This window comes from Arachis stenosperma, chromosome 6, assembly GCF_014773155.1.
Source record: "Arachis stenosperma cultivar V10309 chromosome 6, arast.V10309.gnm1.PFL2, whole genome shotgun sequence".
Taxonomy (NCBI): Eukaryota; Viridiplantae; Streptophyta; class Magnoliopsida; order Fabales; family Fabaceae; genus Arachis; species Arachis stenosperma.
In genome coordinates, this window is record NC_080382.1 from 130,727,778 (window position 1) to 130,752,604 (window position 24,827).

A 24,827-nucleotide genomic window follows, 5' to 3' on the forward strand; every position below is an offset into this window, starting at 1 on the left:
CTCAATTAGTTTCTCTAATGCAACAGAATTGCAATTTCCATGGACTTCCATTGGAAGATCCTCATCAGTTTTTAGCTGAATTCTTGCAAATCTGTGACACAGTCAAGACTAATGGGGTTGACCCTGAGGTCTACAGACTGATGCTATTCCCTTTTGCTGTAAGAGACAGAGCTAGAATATGGTTGGACTCACAACCTAAAGAAAGCCTGGACTCTTGGGAAAAGCTAGTCAATGCCTTCTTGGCAAAGTTCTTTCCACCTCAAAAATTGAGTAAGCTTAGAGTGGAAGTCCAAACCTTCAGACAGAAGGATGGTGAATCCCTCTATGAAGCTTGGGAAAGATACAAACAATTAATCAGAAAGTGTCCCTCAGACATGCTTTCTGAATGGAGCATCATAGGTATTTTCTATGATGGTCTCTCTGAACTATCCAAGATGTCTTTGGATAGCTCTGCTGGAGGATCTCTTCATCTGAAGAAGACGCCTACAGAAGCTCAAGAGCTGATTGAAATGGTTGCAAATAACCAATTCATGTACACTTCTGAAAGGAATCCTGTGAACAATGGGACTAATCAGAAGAAAGGAGTTCTTGAGATTGATACTCTGAATGCCATTTTGGCTCAGAACAAGATATTGACTCAACAAGTCAATTTGATCACTCAAAGTCTGTCTGGAAAGTAAAATGCACCAAGCAGTACTAAGGATGCTTCATCTGAAGAAGAAGCTTATGATCCTGAGAACCCTTCAATGGAAGAGGTGAATTACCTAGGAGAACCCTATGGAAACACCTATAATTCTTCATGGAGAAATCACCCAAATTTCTCATGGAAGAATCAAGAGAGACCTCAACAAGGTTTCAATAATAATAATGGCGGAAGAAACAGGTTTAGCAATAACAAGCCTTTTCCATCATCTTCTCAGCAACAGACAGAGAGTTCTAAGCAGAATACCTCTGACTTAGCAACAATGGTCTCTGATCTAATAAAAACCACTCAAAGTTTCATGAATGAAACAAGGTCCTCCATCAGAAATTTGGAAGGACAAGTGGGTCAGCTGAGCAAGAAAGTTACTAAACTCCCTCCTAGTACTCTCCCAAGTAATACAGAAGAAAATCCAAAAGGAGAGTGCAAAGCCATAACCATGGCCGAATATGGAGAGGAAAGAGAGGAGGTGGACGCCACTGAGGAAGACCTCAATGGGCGTGCACCAACCTCCTCTGAGTTCCCCAATGAGGAACCATGGGAATCTGAGGCTCAAAATGAGACCATAGAGATTCCATTGGACTTACTTCTGCCTTTCATGAGCTCTGATGAGTATTCCTCCTCTGAAGAGGATGAGTATGTCACTGAAGAGCAAGTTGCTAAATACCTTGGAGCAATCATGAAGTTAAATGACAAGTTATTTAGAAATGAGACTTGGGAAGATGAACCTCCCTTGCTCACCAAAGAACTGGATGACTTGTCTAGGCAGAAATTACCTCAAAAGAGACAAGACCCTGGGAAGTTTTCCATACCTTGTACCATAGGCACCATGACCTTCAAGAAGGCCCTGTGTGACTTAGGGTCAAGTGTGAACCTCATGCCTCTCTCTGTAATGGAGAAGCTAGGGATCTTTGAGGTACAAGCTGCAAGAATCTCATTGGAGATGGCAGACAACTCAAGAAAACAAGCTCATGGACTTGTAGAGAATGTTTTGGTAAAAGTTGAAGACCATTACATTCCTACTGATTTCATAGTCCTAGAGACTGGGAAGTGCATGGATGAATCCATCATCCTTGGCAGACCCTTCCTAGCCACAGCAAAGGCTGTGATTGATGTTGATAAAGGTGAACTGATCATTCAAGTGAATGAAAAATCCTTGGTGTTTAAGGCTCAAGGATATCCCTCTGTCACCATGGAGATGAAGCTTGAAGAGCTTCCCTCAAATCAGAGACAAATAGAGCCCCCAAAGTCAAACTCTAAGTTTGGTGTTGGGAGGCCACAACCATACTCTAAGTTTGGTGTTGAACCCCCACATTCAAACTCTAAGTTTGGTGTTGGGAGGTTCCCACATTGCTCTGATCATTTGTGAGGCTCCATGAGAGCCATCTGTCAAGCTACTGACATTAAAGAAGCGCTTGTTGGGAGGCAACCCAATGATTATATTTTATATATTTTCTTTTGTTATTTTATGTTTTTTTTTGTAGGTTGATGATCATAAGAAGTCACAAAATCCATTGAAAAAGCAAAAACAGAATGAAAAACAGGAAGAAAAACAGCACACCCTGGAGGAAGAACCCACTGGCGTTTAAACGCCAGTGAGGCTAGCAATTGGGCGTTTAACGCCCAGTCTGGCACCATTCTGGGCGTTTAACGCCAGAAAGGGGCACCAGACTGGCGTTAAACGCCAGAAAAGGGCAAGAACCTGGCGTTAAACGCCAGGAATGGGCACCAGCCCGGCGTTTAACGCCAGAATTGGCTCAAAACGTGTTTTTGAATGCCATTTGGTGCAGGGATGACTTTTCCTTGACACCTAAGGATCTGTGGACCCCACAGGATCCCCATCAACACCCCACCACCCTCTTTCTTCTTCACCCATTCACCAATCACCTCAATACCTCTTCCCCAAAACCCATCTTTCTCTTCACCACTCATACCCTAAACACCACTTCTTCCCCCATACATGGCCGAACACAAAGCCATTCCCTTCTTCCTCCATTTTCTTCTTCTTCTCCTCCCTTCTTTCTTCTTTTGCTCGAGGACGAGCAAACCTTTTAAGTTTGGTGTGGTAAAAGCATTGCTTTTTGTTTTTCCATAACCATTTATGGCATCTAAGGCCGGAGAAACCTCTAGAAAGAGGAAAGGGAAGGCAAAAGCTTCCACCTCCGAGTCATGGGAGATGGAGAGATTCATCTCAAGGGTGCATCAAGACCACTTCTATGAAGTTGTGGCCATGAAGAAGGGTCAACTTTGCTCAAAAGGTTAGACCAAGTCCTCATAGATATCTGTGAAGAGGACGCCCAATGGAAGAGAAATTCAAGAGGGAAGCCGGTTCAACTGAGAAGGCATGACCTCAAGCCCATCACTAAGAAAAGAATGGAGCAAACAAGAGATCCTCCTCCTCAAAGAATCATGAGAGAGGAGCAACAAAGACAAGGAAGAGACATTGAGGAGCTCAAGCACTCCATAGGATCTTCAAGAGGAAGAACAAGCCGCCATCACTAAGGTGGACCCGTTCTTTAATCTCCTTGTTCTTTATTTTTCTGTTTTTCGAAAATTATGCTTTATGTTTATCCATGTTTGTGTCTTATGATCATTAGTGTCTTAGTGTCTATGCCTTAAAGTTATGAATGTCCTATGAATCCATCACCTTTCTTAAAAGAAAACTGTTTTTATCACAAAAGAACAAGAAGTACAGGATTTCAAATTCATTTTTAAAACTAGCTTAATTAGTTTGATGTGGTGACAATACTTTTTGTTTTCTGAATGTATGCTTGAACAGTGCATATGTCTTTTGAATTTGTGGTTCATGAATGTTAAAATTGTTGGCTCTTGAAAGAATGATGAAAAAGGAGACATGTTACTGAGGATCTGAAAAATCATAAAAATGATTCTTGAAGCAAGAAAAAGCAGTGAATACAAAAAAAAAGAAAAAAAAAGAGAAGGAGAAAAACGAAAGAAAAGGGAGAAAAAGAAAAAGAAAGAAAAAGAAAGAAAGAAAAAGAAAGAAAGAAAGTTGTGATCCAAGGCAAAAAGAGTGTGCTTAAGAACCCTGGACACCTCTAATTGGGGACTCTAGCAAAGCTGAGTCACAATCTGAAAAGGTTCACCCAATTATGTGTCTGTGGCATGTATGTATCCGGTGGTAATACTGGAAGACAGAGTACTTTGGGCCACGGCCAAGACTCATAAAGTAGCTGTGTTCAAGAATCATCATACTTAACTAGGAGAATCAATAACACTATCTGGATTCTGAGTTCCTAAAGAAGCCAATCATTCTGAATCTCAAAGGATAAAGTGAGATGCCAAAACTGTTTGGAGGCAAAAAGCTACTAGTCCCGCTCATCTAATTTGGAGCTAAGTTTCATTGATAATTTGGAGTCTATAGTATATTCTCTTCTTTTTATCTTATTTGATTTTCAGTTGCTTGGGGACAAGCAACAATTTAAGTTTGGTGTTGTGATGAGCGGATAATTTATACGCTTTTTGGCATTGTTTTTAGTATGTTTTTAGTATATTTAGTTGAGTTTTTAGTATATTTTTATTAGTTTTTAGTTAAAATTTACTTTTCTGGACTTTACTATGAGTTTGTGTGTTTTTCTATGATTTCAGGTATTTTCTGGCTGAAATTGAGGGATCTGAGCAAAAATCTGATTCAGAGACTCAAAAGGACTGCAGATGCTGTTGGATTCTGACCTCCCTGCACTCGAAGTGGATTTTCTGGAGCTACAGAAGCCCAATTGGCGCGCTCTCAACGGCGTTGGAAAGTAGACATCCTGGGCTTTCCAGCAATATATGATAGTCCATACTTTGCCCAAGATTTGATGGCCCAAACCGACGTTCAAAGTCACCTTCAGAATTCCCAGCGTTAAACGCCGGAACTGGCACCTAATTGGGAGTTAAACGCCCAAACTGGCATAAAAGCTGGCGTTTAACTCCAAGAAGAGTCTCTACACGAAAATGCTTCAATGCTCAGCCCAAGCACACACCAAGTGGGCCCGGAAGTGGATTTTTATGTCATTTACTCATCTCTGTACACCCTAGGCTACTAGTTCTCTATATATAGGACCTTTTACTATTGTATTTTCATCTTTGGACATCTAGTTCTTAGATCATTGGGAGGCTGGCCATTCGGCCATGCCTAGACCTTGTTCTTATGTATTTTCAACGGTGGAGTTTCTACACACCATAGATTAAGGTGTGGAGCTCTGCTGTACCTCGAGTATTAATGCAATTACTATTGTTCTTCTATTCAATTCCGCTTGTTCTTTGTCCAAGATATTCATTTGCACCCAAGAACATGATGAATGTGATGATTATGTGACGCTCATCATCATTCTCACTCATGAGCAAAGTGACTGACAACCACTCTTGTTCTACAAGCAAACAAGGCTCTAATGTTTATCTCTTGGATTCTTTAATCGGAATCTTCGTGGTATAGGTAGGACCTGATGGCGGCATTCAAGAGAATCCGGAAGGTCTAAACCTTGTCTGTGGTATTCTGAGTAGGATTCAATGAATGAATGACTGTGACGTGCTTCAAACTCCTAGCAGGCGGGGCGTTAGTGACAGACGCAAAAGTATCAATGGATATTATTCCGGCCTGACCGAGAACCGACAGCTGAATTCCGCTATGCCGTGACAGGGCATATGCCAATCGCTTTCACTGAGAGGATGGGAGGTAGCCACTGACAATGGTGAAACCCTACACGAGCTTGCCATGGAAAGGAGTAAGAAGGATTGGATGAAGACAGTAGGAAAGCAGAGAGACGGAAGGGAAGGCATCTTCATACGCTTATCTGAAGCTCTCACCAATGATATACATAAGTATCTCTATCTTTATCTTTATGTTTTATGCGTTCATCACCATATCCATTTGAGTTTGCCTGACTGAGATTTACAAGATGACCATAGCTTGCTTCATACCAACAATCTCCGTGGGATCGACCCTTACTCACGTAAGGTATTACTTGGACGACCCAGTGCACTTGCTGGTTAGTTGTGTGAAGTTGTAGTGATCACAATTTCGCGCACCAAGCGGCTGAGGGGGAGTTGAAGAAGAAATCACGACGGGCTTGGAAAGAGTCCCAATGTTCCGAGGAGGAGGAGGAGGAGAGATAACCCTGGCACCACCAGCCCGAGCGCGAGACTTGGCTTTGGCCTCCTGGACTCTCTGAAAAGATTCTTGAGCATTTGTCTTGGCCATTTCTGAAAAAAGAAAAACAATAGCTAAGGAATCAAACAAGTCGGAAAGATCAGTTGATAAGTCGAAAATTTAAAACAAGAAAAAGCTACCTAGCTGCGCCTGGATAAAGGTCGGAGACCCTTGGAGAAACTTCTTAGTATCCAAATATGGGGCCCTCCCCCACACTTCTCGAAGGAACCCCACAATGGCAGCCTCTACTTCATCCAGGTCATCCAGACCATATTTCTCACAAGGGGAGGCCTCCAGCCAGTATAAGGGGAAGCGAGGAGAAGAGTTATCATCCAGAAAAAAGGGGTGGTGACCCTCTACAGCTTGCACTTTGAAAAAATAATTTTTGAAGTCATGGAAGGATTCATCAAAAAGGGTGAAAATCCTCCGACCCTATATGGCTCGGAAGGACACCCATTGCTGTTTGTTGTTTAGCCCACTAAAGGGCTTAGTCATGTGGAAAAGAAAAAAGAAAATCCTCAAAGAAGTCGGGAAGTCCAAAGCTTGACTAATAAATTGATAAATTTTCAGAAAACCCCAAGAGTTGGGGTGAAGTTGGGTAGGGGCAACTCGACAGTGGTGCAAAACAGACATCTCAAAATCCGAAAAAGGAAGAAAGACACCCAGACGGGTGATCATACATTCATACATAAAGAAGAAATGAGAAGACACCTCATTGGCCCTCCCAAAGCAAACCCGGTCTTCTGGACCCGAGACTACCAACTCATACTTCGGCTCGTCATCCTCAGAAACACAAATCCTGTGGTGAGTGCGGAGATGAGTAATAAACTCCGCATCGACCAAAGGTTTCTCTCCTAGAACTGTGACATCAACCCATTGAGAAAGAGCTTCTACAGAAGACATTTTTCTAAAAATACGACGAACACCTACAAAGGAAAAAGGAAAAAGAATAAAAAACGAGAGTCCCTAAGGGGATACGAAAGCCTACAACGTCACTTCTCCCTCTCCAAAGAAAATAAAAGCATGCAAACACAAAGCATGTCATAAAAGAAGAAAAGCTAACCTTTATCTGAAAAGGTGGAGGTTGAAAGAAGCAGAAGTCTTCAAACGCAAGAATGCAGCACGAACGAAGAAAGAAGAAATTTGAAAGATTGCAGAAACGGAAAAATGAAAGAGAGGAAAAGTATTTATAAACATGCTAAGGGGCATAATGGTAAAAACGGAGCAGTCATTAATGAGAGTGCACCGTTACCAAAGCCATCAATCCCTAAGTGCATCCCTAACGGACACGACGCTTGAATAGACGTAACTGTCAGAAACAAAAGGTCGCGAAAATCACGTCGGTTTAAAAACCCGTGTTTTCTCCGAGAAAGTCGGCTACGAACCCGAGTTAAATACTTGAACCCAAGCCCTAAAGGAATCTTGGGCTCAAGTAGGGGCACTGTTCATACCCTGGCCCAATAATAAAGGCCCAGGTCCAAATAAAAGACCTAGTCCAGAAGATTGAGCCTTACTAAGCACCGACTTTCACACTAAGAAGTCGGTGTCAAACCCGACTTACTCCCAAGAAATCGGGACGAAGAATAGTTGGCAGATAAGCACTCATTCAAATGAGTAACTGCCCCTAAAATCTCTCTGGCTACTTTATCGAGCCATATCTTAACCTCCCTAAGATAATGGGACGGTTAACACCCTAAAAATATGGCACTACTCCAACGGTGGTTATTGGCTCACCACTATAAATACACTGACACCCCTCAGGTATCTCTAAGCCCAATACTCTCTAGACCTGCTCACACCCTTGCTAACTTAGGCATCGGAGTGTCTTTGCAGGTACCACCCCCATTCACTCACGAGCACAAGTCGGAAGGAGGCTCCAGCGTGCAGACTAGCTCAGAGGCCACCATCCACGGACAGTTGGGCCATCCAAAGCCATCCATCTTATTAATCTTCGGTTACCCACCGTAACAGTTGTATTTCATATTTAAGTTAAATTATTATAAAGTCACCAAAAATTTAATTATTATAACCAATTTGAAAAACCACTGGAAACGATTTTTGTTTGAGCTGTCATTTTCTATCATGCTAATACGAAACCTATATTATTAGAATTAATTATCTCTATGAGGATTAACTCTAAGTAGCATGCTTTCTAATTAATTGGAATTAAATAAATTGCAATTTTTTATTCGAACTACAATAAAAACTTACAGATATTTTAAAAGATGAAAAATTTATACGTATTTAAATAATTTTATCATAAAGTTAATTCTAAGTGGTGCCCAACAAAGATTTTTCTTCTCTAAAATTATCTTATCAGTATTACATCAAAGTCGAAAGGTATATATATCAATCTTTCATTTCGGAAAATAAAAATAAAAGAAAGAAATACTACATCACTTCTTGAACTTCAATTAATTCATCTAATGTAGCAATCAAGATCGTTGTCATGGCCAAATTTGACCGGCAAATGGTCGATAAAGTCAATAAAGACAACCAAGATGGTTATGGTTTTATTCTTTCTATCTTCTCTTCCTTTTATATTTTGTTACACGGAAGTCAAGAAACCATTAGTTTTATCCTAGATGATTTGATATATTTAATTAAACTATTTAACGGTTTAATAATATCATCGTGTGAGTATTCTGATAGCTTTATTCATCCTATGTCCCGGTTCACTTATTTAATATTTTTATAATGGAAAAGAACCTTAGTTTTATTCTTTGATTTCTTTCTACTGCTCTATCTTCTCCTTTCCTTTTCCGTTAGTATCACAGGAAAAAGCAAGAAACCTTGGGTGTTTTTTTAATTCTATGTTCTGTTCCTTGTTTTTATTCCTTCCGTTTTATTATCACACTTGTCACTGCCAAAAAAGCAAGATACCTTGATTTTAATTATTTTTTTTCTTTCTACAATGTTCTCTCATCCTTAAGTTTCAGTTATCAATACCAAAACGCAAGAAACCTTGTAGTTAGTTTTACTTATTCTATGTTCCATCAAGAATCAAGAAACCTCACTAAACAGTAAACACTATCATTAAAAAACAGAGTGATGGTGGGAGGCTTAGATCTTTTGCCACGAGAATTGGTGTCCAAAATCCTCTCAAGGTTACCGGTGAAGCTTCTTCTCCGATGCAAGTGCGTGTGCAAATCATGGTTCGATATCATAACGGATCCTCATTTCGCGACCAATCACTACGTTGTCTACAACAACATCGAAGAAGTAGAAGAAGAAGAACTCTTGGTGATTCGAAGACCCTTTCTTTCTGGTCTCAAAACTTATATCTCTCTTCTTTCTTGGGACCCCAAAGAACCCAAAGGCTCTGTTTCTTCTGAAATTCTGAACCCTCCTTATGATTACGACTCTGATCACAAATACTGGACCGAAATCATGGGTCCTTGCAATGGCATATACTTCTTAGAGGGTAACCCAAATGTGATGATGAACCCTTCTCTGAGAGAGTTCAAGGCTTTGCCTGAATCTCAATTCACAACTCCACGTGGCACTTATTCCTTCACTGATTACTCTGGGTTCGGGTTTGATCCAAAAACTAACGACTTCAAAGTTGTTGTGATCAAGGATCTTTGGTTGAAGGAAACAGATGAGAGAAAACCAGGGTACTGGACAGCTGAATTGTTCAGCCTCAACTCAAATTCATGGCGAAAACTTGAAGATGATGCTGTTCTTCCTCTCCCGTTTGAGATTTGGGGTTCTTCTCGTGTTTACACTTACGTCAACCATTGTTGCCACTGGTGGAGCTATGTTAGCAACAGCGTTGACCGAAGAAAGATGCAGTCAACGCGAGATCTTGTTCTAGCATTCAACCATGTCAGTGAGTGTTTCAGGAAGATCGAGTTACCGAGAATAAGGTACTCTCGCGAAGAAGAGTTTGCGACTCTCGTACCCTTTGAAGGTACCATTGGAGTTATTGTTTACCCTGTGAGGGGAGCAGAGAAGGTTCTAGATGTATGGGTAATGAAGGATTATTGGAACGATGAATCTTGGGTTAAGCTATACAGTGTTGGACCTGTGATGGTGGTTTACAAGCTTGTTGGGTTTTATGGGAATGACAGGTTTCTTTGGAAGGATAGCAATGAGAGATTGGTGATGTATGGATCTGAATCGAAGGAAATGAGGGATCTTGAGGTTTATGGAAAGTATGATTCGTTAAGAGCTGCTAGGTATACTCAAAGCCTTGTTTCACTTCATAGAGGGAACGAGTTTCCTCACCAATTTGTTTCTTGTTGTTTGGTTCCGGATCCTCTGCTCAATCAAACTGACACGGACCTCATTTCCTTTTTGTAAGATTCTATTAAGAGTTTTTTTTTTTTTTTTTTTTACGATATCTTTTAGTTTCGTAGGTTAAGTATTAATTCAATACAGAAAAGTTGAGATTTTAATCTCAGACATTTATTTAAGTACACAAATGAACTAATTACTCTGTCAAAAGATTAGCAATAAGATACCTTTTCCTTATGTTAAAGATCTTTCTTGGGATTTTTTTTATTGCTTTTGTTACATATCAGGTTGCATTTGGATAAAGCCACCATGTGTGTTACTGAAACAAGACATGGAAGACAGACACGCATTAGGAGTGTCCTTTTTCTTATGTACATTGAAAGAGGGCTTTTTTATTTATATATGCATAAGAAAATCATTTATTCCCAAAATGCGCATGAATAGAAAGTGAGTTCAAAATGCGCAGTTTTATTTTAGGTCAGACATCCACGAAATGGTATTATTCAGTATTTCAACCATGGTGCCCGCGAATTAGAGATCTCATCTCAACTTCATTGGCCACGAAATGGAGCTCCCATTTTCTGCATGGCAAACGCAAATTGGAGAAACGAACTCAGGCATGGCAAACGCAAAATGGTGGCACGGCAAACGCAAAATGGAGAGCGTGTCAAGTTGGACACACACGAAATGGGCACTAATTTCTGGTGTACCACACACGAAATGAGGCAACTAAGTGCATACCTCACACAAATTAAAACCAAAGCTAGGCTATATAAACCATTCTCCTACGGAAGTCATGCCACAATTCCAATTCTCACTTCTTCTACTTTCTCTTCTTCTCCGTGAATTCCATTTCCATAGAGCTTGATATCATCAATTTTTGGTGTGGAAATGGCTTCTGAACACATATATGTGATTATATATCCGAATGGAGAAATTTTTCATACAATCGAAGGTGTAATATTTATATGTGATGATCCATTTTAGATAATGATTTCTCCACAATCATCTTTGCAACAATTAAAAAATCTTATTCTGATGAATACTTGGTTGATTGAAAAAAAAGAGATCAGTAACCTAGTTTATAGGATGCCAGTTGTGGTAGCCAGTTCGTTTGCATATCAGAAAATGCATATTAAATCTGACCATCATGTTTCGATGATGTTTTCCTATCATCGTAGCATTGGAAGCATCTATTCCATGGAACTTTGTGTGAAGCTTCAAGATGTGGGGGGAGGGGGTAGCTCATCTAGTTTGAATAACGTGGAGGAAATGCAAAATTTCGGTGCCGGTGAAGCCATTCCCTTTTTGGGGATTGGTAGGGCTCAGAGTCCCTCTTTTAACGCCTTCGTGGCGCCGGCCCAGAATGCAAAAAATCCTCACGGATGTCCCTCCCTCACCACCCATATGTTGCATCCCCAAAAGATATTGCGGACGGGTTGGCAGACGCATCTGACGAAGATGAGATTGAGGATGATAGCGGGGAGAAAGCAGAAGTTGTTCTTGAAACCCAACCGCTTCAGGGCGAAAGGGTTATCCCAACTCGGGTCGAACCAATAAATATGATGGGGTAGGTGGCATTTCCAGCAGCACTCCCGGCCACTATCTTGCATTGAGTCTTGGTCCAATAAACTTGACTACCGCGGGAGACATTCTAGCAACTATGCTTTGACCAGTGAAATGGAGTTGGAGATTGGCTTGAAATTCCTGAATAGAGAAAGAGCGATGCTTGCTATTAAGAACTACAACATTCGTAGAAGTGCAGAATACAAAGTGGTAGAGTCAGATCAAACTTGGTATGTAATTATGTATGTCGATGCAAATTTTTTGGTGACCAATGTTGCTGGATGGTAAGGGTTGCGAAGACGAAGGCTTCCAGATTTTGGGAGATCCGAAAATACCACGGACCTCATAGTTGTTTGGCAACTGCGACGTCGCAAGATCATGCTCAACTTGATAGCAATGTCATATGCTAGCACATATTCTCCATGGTTCAGGCAGATGCGACCATTTGCATAAAGATGTTGCAGGGTTCTGTGGAGTCAACATACGGATACAAGGTGTCTTACAAGAAGGATTGGCTAGCGAAGCAAAAGGCAATAGTCAGAATCTATGGAGACTGGGATGATTCATACAACCAGCTGCGGAGATATTTCAGCGCGTTGCAAAATTTCATTCTAGGTATGAAAATATGCGTGACTTTATTCGGATTGCGACGTTGTTTGTGTTTGTTACTCTTTTTTTGATAAATGAGCATAATCGTCGTAGGTACAATTGTCGATCTACAAACCCGACCGTAATACGTGGGAAACATGTTCGACCGTGACAGTGTCATGTTACATCAAGTATTCTGGTCATTTCAATCGTGTCTTGAAGCATTCAAGCACTGCAAGTCACTAGTCTCAATTGACGAAACACACTTGTATGGTAAGTACACGAGCACCTTATTGATGGAAATAGCACATGATGGAAACAACAACATACTTCCCATAACTTTCGCGCTTGGTAATCCTAACTGCATAGCAACATCCTCTAGAGTAACAGTACACTCACCCCATCAGAGGTGGAACGTGTGGATTTTAGGACGCCATCTTTCCACAAGTGCACTAATAAGTGGATTGTCGTATTCAAAAGTCAAAACGCTTTATCAAAGACGCATAATAAAATCCAACTTTTCTTAAATATGGTTCAAGCATCTGGCGCCTAATCTCCGTGGTTGAATCTACTTTATCTGAAGTAAAAACATTGACTAGTGTGCCATGCGGAGTTAGCACACGTGCCGGCTAAAATAGAGAAGGGTCAAAATACAATTATTCAATTTATACATTTATTATCAATAACAATTATTTTTTATTAATAAAATAATTAACCTTTAAATGTAAATGCGCAGAAATGTGAAATTCATTCAACTTATTAAGATTTTTTTTTACATTAATTCCATTACCACTCATTTTAATAAAAAATATTTTTTTTCCTCAATACAATTTTCTTTAACCCCACCAAAAGAAGATTAAACCCCTAAACTACACTTTTTGTTTTCTGTTTCCCCACCATTTATACGCATTTTGAGAATAAATAATTTTTTTATACATATATAAATAAAAAAGTCATTAAAAGAATATATTTTTATTTAAAAATATTATTTGTATATTAAATTCAATTATATATATATATATTTTTTATTTAATTTATTTTTATATTAATAATTAATTTTAGTGACTAATTTTAATATATATAATATAATTGATTTTTGTTTTGCCGTATTTTTAGGCTTATATGTAGAGTATTTTTATAGTATGTATTTTTGTATTTGTATATATGAGACATTATTCAAACGAAATATACATGTGTTTTTTGTCATCCCACGTCACATTATTGTATTAATTGACTAATAGCATATTATCAATATATTAGATAGATAATAATTTAGTTAAAAATATTATTTATATCTAAAATTAATAACAAAAATTAGTTAATAACAAAAATTAATTAATTTAAATTTTTTTAGTCCGTTATTTATATTATTTGTCATAAGTGTTGTCTTTTTATACTTTCTCTAATAATAAAGGTGCTGATGTTATAATTATGGTTATTTATGTTAGAAATGGAAACCTCAAAGAGTTGAATTGAATGTATCAACGCTCTGTTTGGATATAAACCTTTCGATGGCAGAGTATTTAAAAATATTTTAAATACTTTAATTTAAAATAGCTTTTTTTTTTTTCAATCATTTAGATTACATACTCAACTCTAGAGAGGAGATTATAAAAAATTTACAATAAAATTATTTTTTTAATTAATCTCTTTTAACACTGCTATCAAGAATAATTAGAGTTACAAGTTACAACAATCACATCCAGAAACACAAAATATACAAACTAATTAAAATATTTCATCTGAATATTAATAAAAAGAATGATACAAATTTTAAATATTTTGTGAAATATTTTGTTTAACTTAAAATACCTTTCTATGAGTCGTCATAAGAATAAATTTTTCGAAAATTTTATCTCTCTTTTAATATTCGATTGATAATAAAAATCAAATAAATAAAAGTCAGAGTTGTGGCATACATCTCTCTTTTCATTTTCCGTTGTTGCACATACAAATAAAATACTGAATACAAACAACGAAAGACTTAAACTTAATTATTGTGGGATTTTTGTTTTCTTTTTCTTTTTACGAAAGACTAGTCTTCGAACCTATCCTTTAGATCAGTTCTTATTGCGTACGAAAAATTAAAACAACGAGCTGCTCGAGAAGGAAATTTAATTTTCTAAAGCAAGTTGGACCTGATTGTACACATCAATGATGCTATTATTTTATCTTATTTATTTACAAAAATAAAAGACAATGCATCAGTTCTAGAGATAATACTAGATTGGGTATGTATTTGCCGGTGCTCTGTAATGGTAGCTCGTTATCATAAAACAACGACAAAACATTATCCCATTAAATAAAATTAGTTACATAGATTAAACAACATTATTATATCCTATTGTATATCGAAAAAGTATAAAAAAACAATAATAAGTATAAATAATATCAACAATGGTTTAAAAAAAAGTTACATTATAATTATAAATCATATTTTTAATTACTTATCCAATTATCAAATTTTAAAATTTTAAAAATTAGGATTAACAATTAAACTCATTTGCACTACAAATGGTTATTCTTAACATTGTCATATCCTCCAAATCTCTAGTCTCCTCTCGCCGCCGCAGCTTCACCTACGCCGTTACAACCCCCCTCCAACCGACCATGCCAACACCGCGCGGGCTCCAACCGACGATGCCGACGAACTCCCTAACACCACTATTGTTCCTCCATAATCGAGCGATCTCCTTTCTCCCTCTCACCACCACATCTTCACCTGCGCCGCTGCAACCACCTCGACGCCAATGCATTGTTCAAAACCATGTAGAATCTCCACTCCTTTCTTGCCTCCCACGGCCTCGATCGCAAGATCAAGGTCACAATGCCGCACAACATGGCAGTTCTCGCTACTTCCTTCCCTCCTTCCTCCACCACCTTCGCCATGAACCTCGTTCCCATAATGACTGACATTGTTACCTTCTTAGCCAATACCAGTGCTCCCTTCAGGATCAACGCTTACCCTTACTTCGCCTACCGAGACAACCATACCAACTTCGACTACGCTCTTCTCGGTAACGCTTTCGGTGTTCACGATCCAAAAGGCTACGTCTACAGCAACATGATGGATGCGCAGATCGATGCTATGAGAAGGTATGCGTTGAAAGTTTTATATACGCATGTAGATGTTAATTTTTTATGTAAATGAAATGTTTATTCTTGATGTAGATGGGATATTTGTTCTTCCTATAAATGAGAAGTTTGTTCTTAATACGGCACTTGAGGTTGGTGACTGTAACACCCTACCACACAGAGCTTTATGTTTAAGTCGTAAAACAGAGGTGGTATAGTATTACGACCTCTAAAATAATATGTGTGTGTGTGTGTGTGTGTGAGATATAATTGAAAGAATGTAATACGGCACTCGAGAAGTTTGTGACTGTAACACCCTACCACACAGAGCTTTATGTTTAAGTCGTAAAACAGAGGTGGTATCGTATTACGACCTCTAAAATAATATGTGTGTGTGTGTGTGTGTGTGTGTGTGTGTGTGTGTATAATAATTGAAAGAATGTAATATAAAATAAAATTGCAAAATTAAAAGCACAACGCATATATATATATATATATATATATATATATATATATATATATATAATTAAAAGAATGTAATATACGAGAAGCCTTGAAGGATAGGTAAAACAAAATCGCAAAATTAAAAACACAACACTCAGGAAAGGATTACTTGCATACGAAGAAAGTTAAGGTACATAGACACATATAAATAGAAAGCAAGAACAGAGGGTCAAGGGTACAAAATAACAAGCTCCTAACTCAAGATGCGAAGCTAAGGCTGACATGAGAATATTTATATACATACATATAGAGATCCATAACCCAAAATACATAAAAGTAACCCTAGTTCTCCATAAACCTCTATGAGGTGCAAAAGTAAAACATATATACATAAGGAATGTCTATACATATAGATATAGCAAAATGAAACAAAACATCAAAACCCAAAAGCCCACTTCGCTGCAGAGAACTCCAGACGCCTAGCGATGTGCCTCTCGACCTGCATCTGAAAAACACAAATATTCGTATGGAATGAGAACCGGGGGTTCTCATCATGGTAATGGTGCCACATACATAAGACATAAGGTCTCAGAAATGCCAGAGGCAATCCTAGAACGCTAACACTCAGATTATAAAACTTAAAGAACTAAAACAGAAACCATAATCCTCCTTCATCCACTTTCCTCCAAAACCTCCAACTTCGGTAGAACCACATAAACAAGCAAGCAGACAATGACAAACACAAATAGAATATAAATAATACAGATAGCACGTATAACAGTTAAACAGATTAAAGTCACGTAGGCATTCCCAATTAGAACACAAGCAAGTAATTAAAATAATATGCATATGATGCATGCCTGTTCTTTGGCTGATAAGTCTCATCTGTCAGTTATCAAGCCAACCCGACAAGTCCGACTGCTAAACCCTGGATTGTCCCTCGACGTGCATCCCCAAAAGTCTATGCATAGCTTTTACTCATATATAAATCTTGGTCATTGAGGGATATCCTTCCCGAAAATTTATACATGCTCAGTCACCCTTACGTTGTAGGGTCAATAGAATATCGTGTCTCAACCTAGAGCACACGATGGTAAGCTACTGCTCTTTACCCAGAAAAACTTGTATCTCAGATAAAATAAGTGCATAAGCCACTTAAGCATTCATATTCATTCGTAATCATTTCATAATCATTCATTATGGCCATAACATCACTTATACATCATATACTTGTGCCTTTTATACATAATTCATCATAACCTGGAGTAAGTGGAGAGAACCACACCCTTGCATCCACCCGGGGGAGCCTCTATACTGACCAACCTGGAACAAGTGGGGCGAAACCATAACCCTTGTGTTTATCCAGGAGGTACGTTCTCATATGTCCAAGAGGAACAAAGGAGGGGATCCTGACCTCCCATCATCTCGCTAGGGGCGATTTTACAATACCAAGAGGAACAAAGAAGGGGATCCTCACCTTCCACCATCTCCTGGAGTCACACTTTCAAAAAAGAGTCCTCAGATGAAACATTTATTCCTTTCTTTAATCAATTTTATAATTTAAGAAGTATATATATATATATATATATATATATATATATATATATACATGCAACCTATCTCCTCATACCTAACTCATCACTTCTCAAGCTTTCTTCATCTCCAAGTTACCACCCCCTCCGAACTTCTTTTCATCAATCGACACATAATTAAGGTTTAGCGGCTAAAAGAGTAAAAGTAGAGGTCTAGAGGTTTAAAAATTAGGTTTTAAAACATAAAATTCACTTTGCTTAAAACAAGGTTCCTGCGTACACGTGGGCCACGCATACGCACGGGTGCGTTTTCCTTGCTCGCGTACGCGAGATGTCCAACCCGAAAAGGTTGGTCGCGTCGCGTGCAGGTGGTCGCGCACACAACCCTTTAAAATCACTACTCGCATACGCAAGATGCCAAATCCAAAAGGGTTGGTCGCGTCGCGTGTAGGTGGTTGCATACGCAAGTTCTGCAGGATAGGTAAAAATGCCAAGTGCTGCATAATTTTAGTTTTGCACACCGAACTTTCGACTGGCATAACTTTCTTGTTTTGAAACATTTTTCAATCATTCTTTGAACGGCATAAATTTCACGGACCCAATTTTCATATGAAACAAATTTGAAAGAATTTGGGGTTCCGTAAGCCGAGTTATGGCTCGCCGAAGTTCGGCCAGAAATCAGATTTTCACAAAATCTTCCAAACCTCTATTTTTGCAAAACATAATTCATTACCAACAACCGGTCATACCTCAATTTCAAACCATCTCATACATGAATTTCTTAATTATATCAACAAGATCATCAATATATCACCACATATTCATATTCATTCATATCACCTTGTCAATCATCATTTAGCATCCCATTTTTATCATAAGCATTAATAACCAAACCCATACTCAACCTATTTCAACAATTATTATCAAAGGTACTAAGCATTTAACATACTCATGTATTACAACCTATCCTATGGTCATCTAGCCTAACTTTTCACAAGACATTATATATTAAATACGAGAAACCAAAACCATACCTTGGTCGATTTCCTCGTATAACCCAAGGTAACACAATTAGGCAAGATTACAAGCCTCCAACACCCAAACTTCAGCAACCAAGACCTAAACAAAGCTTCCAATTTCCACAAATATGCTCTAATTATTATACATACACCATCTAATTTACATTACCACATTTATATACCAAATTTTAATATCCAAACTCACATAATCTAAGAACTTGCAAGGTTTTGAGAGCCCTTGCCTTATACGTGACTTGGTTGAACAAAAACCTACATATCCTTCAAGCTAATTTGAGCCTAAACATCAAGACATCAAGTTTTAACAACCAAACCCCAAAAATTTTGAAAATCAAGGAAATTAAGAGGCTGAGATGAGAAATGAAACCTTTTACCAAAATTGATTATCGGGCTTTGTAGAGCTCGACGCGCTGGATGCGTAGCTGCAAACGGTGCGGCGTTCGGAGCTCGGAGTTGGAAGAAATGTGAATTTGAAATCAATGCAAGGGTTTGAGTTTCTTCCCCAAGCTCTTCCCTCTTTTTGCTGAGTTTCAGCATTCCTTGCATGAATGGGGAGAGAGAATGAGCTGAGCTCATTTGTTTAAATGAGCGGGTTGGGCTTACGGGCCCGGTTTGGACCCAATTTGGCCTATTCGGCCCAATTTTGGGCCAAATTATTTAAAATTAATTAGTGTCAAAATTATTATTTTAATTATCTCTATTCCATAAAACTATAAAATTCATATTTTGAAAATTTTTATTAAAATTTAATTTATTGATTAATTATTCGCTAATTTTACAGGGTTTACAATGACGGCGAGACATGGCAGCGCTGGGGAGGGGGTTTGGATTAGAAGTGAGTGTAATTAGGGTTAAAAGGGAGGGGATGATTAAAATGTTAAATGGTAGGATTAAAAGTTTTTTTAACTTGAGTTGGGGTGGTTTTTTTTTTTTAATCCTCAGTGGGCTAAAAAATCAGCCCATTGTTCAAGTTGTTCAGATTCTCCATTGTCTACCTAGAGAAATTGATATATATTATATTGAAATTTAGACTATTGATACATAGATCTTTTTACCTATCTCATACATAATTATTTTAAGTCTTTTTCTATTATTTACTCTCTGACCACCTTCTATCTTATCTACTTTTTTGACAAATATTCTACTGATTTTTTTTCTACATGTTCAAATCATCTAAGATGAAATTCTAAAAATAATATTTTTTACAAAATCACTACAAGAAAATAGGCCAAAAGCGTGGCCAAAAAGGGTCAATGGTTACGCTTTTATGAGAGTGGAGATTGATTAGAGATTCGGCCATATTTTTTCTCGCACGCTTTAAAGGGTCAACGGCCGAGGGTGGCAATTGATTAAAGATATGGCCACATTTTTTTCTGCCACGCTATAGAGAGAAACATGGATGTTTTGAAAGCATGGCAACATGGTTTCATTATAGTAGCATTTTTAAAGCATGATTGTTTCCTGTTACTCTTTCGGCACGCTTTAAAAGCGTAGCCAAAAGGTTTTTTTTTTTTAAAAAAAAACTATAACCCTAAATGCGAGACTCTCTCAAACCTAATAACTCCTGAAGCCTAATAACCCTAAACACGCTTCAAGACTCTTTCACTCCCAGCAACGCCTCCATCACTCACAACCCCTGCACTGACGGTGAAATCCTAATAACTCCTGAAGAACGAAGAACATCACTAGCGCTCACAATGCCTCCGTCGGCACTCCCACCATCACTGGTCCCACCATAAACCCTAACCCTCTTCTTGGTGGTGAATCTGACTTCCCTCACAAGCCCTACATGGATTCTCCTTTGTCACTGTAAATCTGTGACCTCTTTTGCCGCCGCTTCCTTCCATTGGTCAAAAGAAATCCGCTGCCACCACTGGTTTTTTTTTTACTCTGTTAGGTGCCCGATTTTCTTCATATTTGTTCCGTCGCTGTGGTAGAACTTAGTGATTGTCATTTTGATTTTTATTTTTGTAGAACTTAGTGCTTATTTTGAACCTAAATTATAGAAAAATGCTTTGAACCAGGCTACTCTGTTTCGAACCTGTCTCTGTGTTCCAATCTCAGCTCCAGGTGCCTTCTTCCCATATTTGTAGTTGTTCTCTCAGGTGAATATTCTTTTTTTCTCCTTAGTGCATTGCCTTTGAAAAGACTTGACAAGAAACTCGAAAGAACATTTTTACATTCACATTGTAAGATATTTATGTTTCACCCACAATAAGCTTCATCAAAATTTGTTTGAAGCTCTTAGATTCACAAATATATTGTCAATAACACTGGTAATGTATTAAATATCAGATTAATAAGTAGATCAACTGAAATGACCCAAAATGAATAAGTTCTTTTTAGTTAGAAGGCAAAATTCTAATTTAAGTCTTGACAAACAAATTTTCAATCAGGAAAAAATATTTATCAGAGTTAGTCTATCATTAACTTTTGTTATTGAATATCAGGAATTAACATCACACTGACAGGACTGTATTTCATATAATTGATTATTCCCACATCTTGATGAGTATATAACATAGCCAAATTATAAAAATATTTCTAGTTATATGGATTTTGTTACATTGGTGGCGGCTGAATATGCACGGGGATTTGATTTGGTGGAATTAGATACATTGTTAATATTTTCCATGATTATTGGATCCACTATATCTAACTTGTCTTTCCCTCTTTGACAAGGTCAATAAGCAGCTTCTTCTTCTGTCCTTGCAACCAAGAGAAATCAACTCACTGGTGCTTGGATTTAGCTTGGCTCTGAGACCAAAATATAATCCACTTTGATCATATCACTGGTGTAGGAAGTTATTACGAGGAATCATATCTCACAACAATTTAGTTCATTAATTTTTTTTATTTCCGTGTTGAAGTGCTTGTTCACTGTTGATTGTTATTCTGGATGCACACATTAGTCAAAGTAAATAATGGGTAGAGTTTCTTTATCTAATATAGAGATATATAGTATATGAGGAGAATGTTTGTCCATATCACGTTTAATGATTATGTGCATGCAAGTTTCTATATGATCTAGACAATATATGCTTGTTGATGGTTTGGAGTCCTAATTTTGTAGGATTGAATTTCATGTATAAACAAAGTATTTTGGAGGCTTGCACAGCATTGACTCCTAGTTAATTAGGAAGCTAGATTCGCAGTTAGTGAGATTAACAGTAAAGACTTCAATCTAGAAACTTAGCTATTTATTTGAAATATATGTGTTTTCGATGACTGTGTCCAAGAACTGGATGGATATACCACGTCATGAGAAAGAATATCAAGTTAGTGTAGAAAGATTTTTACACTTTACTTTCTCATCAACGGGAGTTGCTCAAAGGGAAGAATTTCAATGCCCATGTGCAAAGTGTTGTAATAGACTTTGGTTAAAGAGAAATGACATATGTGATCATCTAATATGCCATGGTTTTATAGAAGGTTATAGGCGGTGGTTTAATCATGGAGAATCACTTGTTGCTATGGATGTTAACAGTGACATAGACGGTAAATATAACTACAATGATAACATTGATGAGTTGTTACATGATAGATTTAGAGATACTACACAAGTTGATGGACAAAACATGGGGGCCCAATGAATGTGCAAAGGAATTTTATGAATCAGTAAACGAGACAAGCCAAGAACTATACCCCGGGTGTAAAGGATAATAATCCTTTACCATCCGTCTTTACTTGTTAAAATGCATGTATTGTTGGAGTAATACGTCGTTCACTTATCTCTTGAAATTATTGAAAAAAGGAATACCATATTTGAATATTCCTACTTCTTTTGATAAAACCAACAATATGGTGAAGAATTTGGGTCTTGACTACCAAAAGATCGATGCATGTTGCAATGACTGCATATTGTATCAGAACGGGCATGAGAATGACTCATCTTTCCATGTTTGTAGAACATCCCATTATATTGAGCATCACATAGAAGAGGATGATGCTACCTCATCAAGAAAGCCTCGCAAAGTTGCTGCAAAAACTCTAAGGATTTTCCTTTGATTCTCATACTTCAAAGGCTTTTAATGTGCACAAGAACTATCGAAGCTATGTCTTGGCATCATAATGAACGTGTTAAAGACGGGTTGTTAAGGGATGCTGTCGATGGTGAATCTTGGAAATCATTTGACAATCGACATGAAGATTTTGCAAAGGAGCCTCATAATGTGAGACTTGGCTTAGCAAGAGACGGATTCAATTCATTTCGAACTTTGAGCAGTACACATAGTACATGGCCTGTTGTTCTGATGATGTATAATATACCCCCTTGGATGAGCATGAAGCCTGATTATTTTTTGCTATCTTTACTCATTCCTGGACTACAATCACCGAAAAATGACATTGATGTCTTTTTTCAACCGTTGATTGAGGAATTAAAAGAATTGTAAGAATCAGGTGTCCAAACATATGATTCCAAAGAAAACAAAACATTCAACATGAGAGCATATCTTTTGTAGACAATTAATGATATCCTTGCGTATGCTATGTTATCTGGGTGGAGTACAAAAGAAAAATTGGCTTGTCCATGTTGTAATGATGAGACTTCTTCTATCTATCTGAAATATAGTCACAAGACTGTTTATATGAATCACCGAAAGTTTTTACCCATGAATCATCCATGGAGGCATACCAAAAGATCTTTCAATAAAAAAATTGAACTCAGGTCTCCACCGCAGTTGTTAGAGGGTTCAACTGTATTTGATATATTGCAAGAGGTAGATAATTCTTTTGGGAAAAAACAAAAGGAGATCAAAGAATGGCATATCAAATTGAAAAAAGTGGTCAATTTTTTTTATTTACCATATTGGAAGTACAACATGTTTAGACACAACCTTAATGGCATGCACATAGAGAAGAATATAGTTGATAGCATAATTGGAACTCTTTTAATTTGGATATTCCCAAAAAGACAAAAGATCATGTAGTTGCTCGTTTTGACCTTAAAGACATGGGTATCAGGAAAAATGTTCAACCAAAAGATACGAAGGATGGTAAAAAAACTAAGTTAGCATAGGTATGCTTCTCAATGACTCCAACAGAGAAAATAATCTTTTGTAGTGGGTTGAAAGCAGAAAAATTACCTGACAGTAGTGCTTCCAATATTGCTCGATGTGTGCATGAAACAAAAAAGAAGATTTCTGGTTACAAGACCCATGATACTCATTTCATGTTATATTACTTGTTGCAAGTATCAATCAATAGCATACTTCCTGACCATATTGCCATCGCTCTAGTTTGATTATGTTCATTTTTTTACCGGATATATCAAAAAGTAATTAGCCTAGATGAGGTAGTTAACTTAAATTACTGAGACATTATGCCAATTGGAGAGGATTTTCCATCCACGCTTTTTTGACACAATGGTGCACTTGCCTATTCATTTGGCAAATGAAATGAGGTTAGGTGGTCCAGTTCAATATCGTTGGATGTACCATGTTGAACGGTATATATGCACACTAAAAACGCATGTTCGTAATAGAAGTCGTCCAATATTTGGCGAAGGATCCATTGCCGAAGGATATTTGGCGAATGAGTGTATAAACTTTTGCTCACAATATTTGCATGAAGATGTTCAAACAAGATTCAATAGGATTTCTCGAAACAATGATGAGTGTGTTTTATATGAGCTGCAAGCTCCTAGTTTGTTTCCAAGTAAAGGATGTCCTCTTGGTGGAAAAATGGGAGATTTATTTATTTTAGATAAAAAATCAGAAATACAAGGTCATGCATACATCCTAAACAATTGTGATAAGATCGAAGTCTACATGAGATATTTTATTTGATTCATTATTATTTGTTAGATCTCAATAATAATATTTTACCTTACTAACAAATAAGACTATGAATATTTGATCTTTTCAGAGAGCATGAGGAGGCAGTTAATGATAACAATCTACAAAGAACAAAGTGTGAGAAAGCCAAAGACTGCAGTAAATAATTCTCATAATGGTTTAAAATTCGTGCCATGAAAAAAGATGTGCCTGGTTGGGCAAAAAGGTTGGCTAGGATTTTAAATAGAGTTGCAAAAAGATTTTCAGGTTTATCAATGGGTATATGTTCCATACAAGGCACCGTGATGCGAGACGCAAAACCCAAAATCGTGGTGTAAGATTAGACTCATTGACTCTTAGATTTGCTAGTGTGAAAGATAAGAACCCAATTGAAGCAAAAGTAGCCTATTATGGTAAAATAGTTTATATGTTTGAGTTAGATTATTATGGCCAATTTAAGATAGTCCTGTTTAAGTGTGAGTGGTATATAGTTGCAAAAGACAACTTTAGTCTTTCATATGTGGATTTCAATAAAAAATGCTACCAAGAAGAACCATTTGTGCTAACATCTCAGGTAAACCAATGCTTTTATGTGCAAGACCTATATGTGAGTGAAAAACACTATGTTATGAAAATAATTTCAAGAGATTTATTTAGAATAAGTGATGACCTTGAGTCTGTTCTCCCATAATATGTGCAAGGGAGCCATGTGAACCT

General features: G+C 37.6%; 1 protein-coding gene and 1 non-coding gene across 2 annotated transcripts; one reads left to right on the forward strand and one right to left on the reverse strand.

Annotated features, from left to right (window-relative positions):
- Positions 1-272: 272 nt before the first annotated feature.
- On the reverse strand, positions 273-380 carry LOC130937871 (small nucleolar RNA R71). Its single transcript, XR_009069064.1, has one exon. It is a non-coding gene; the product is annotated as a small nucleolar RNA R71 (small nucleolar RNA).
- An 8,119-nt stretch (positions 381-8,499) lies between these two features.
- LOC130932528 (F-box protein CPR1-like) lies at positions 8,500-11,003 on the forward strand. Its single transcript, XM_057861858.1, has 2 exons — positions 8,500-10,153; positions 10,379-11,003. Exons 1-2 carry the CDS (start codon positions 8,904-8,906, stop codon positions 10,533-10,535), a joined length of 1,407 nt encoding a protein of 468 aa, XP_057717841.1. The 5' UTR covers positions 8,500-8,903; the 3' UTR covers positions 10,536-11,003.
- Positions 11,004-24,827: the final 13,824 nt, after the last annotated feature.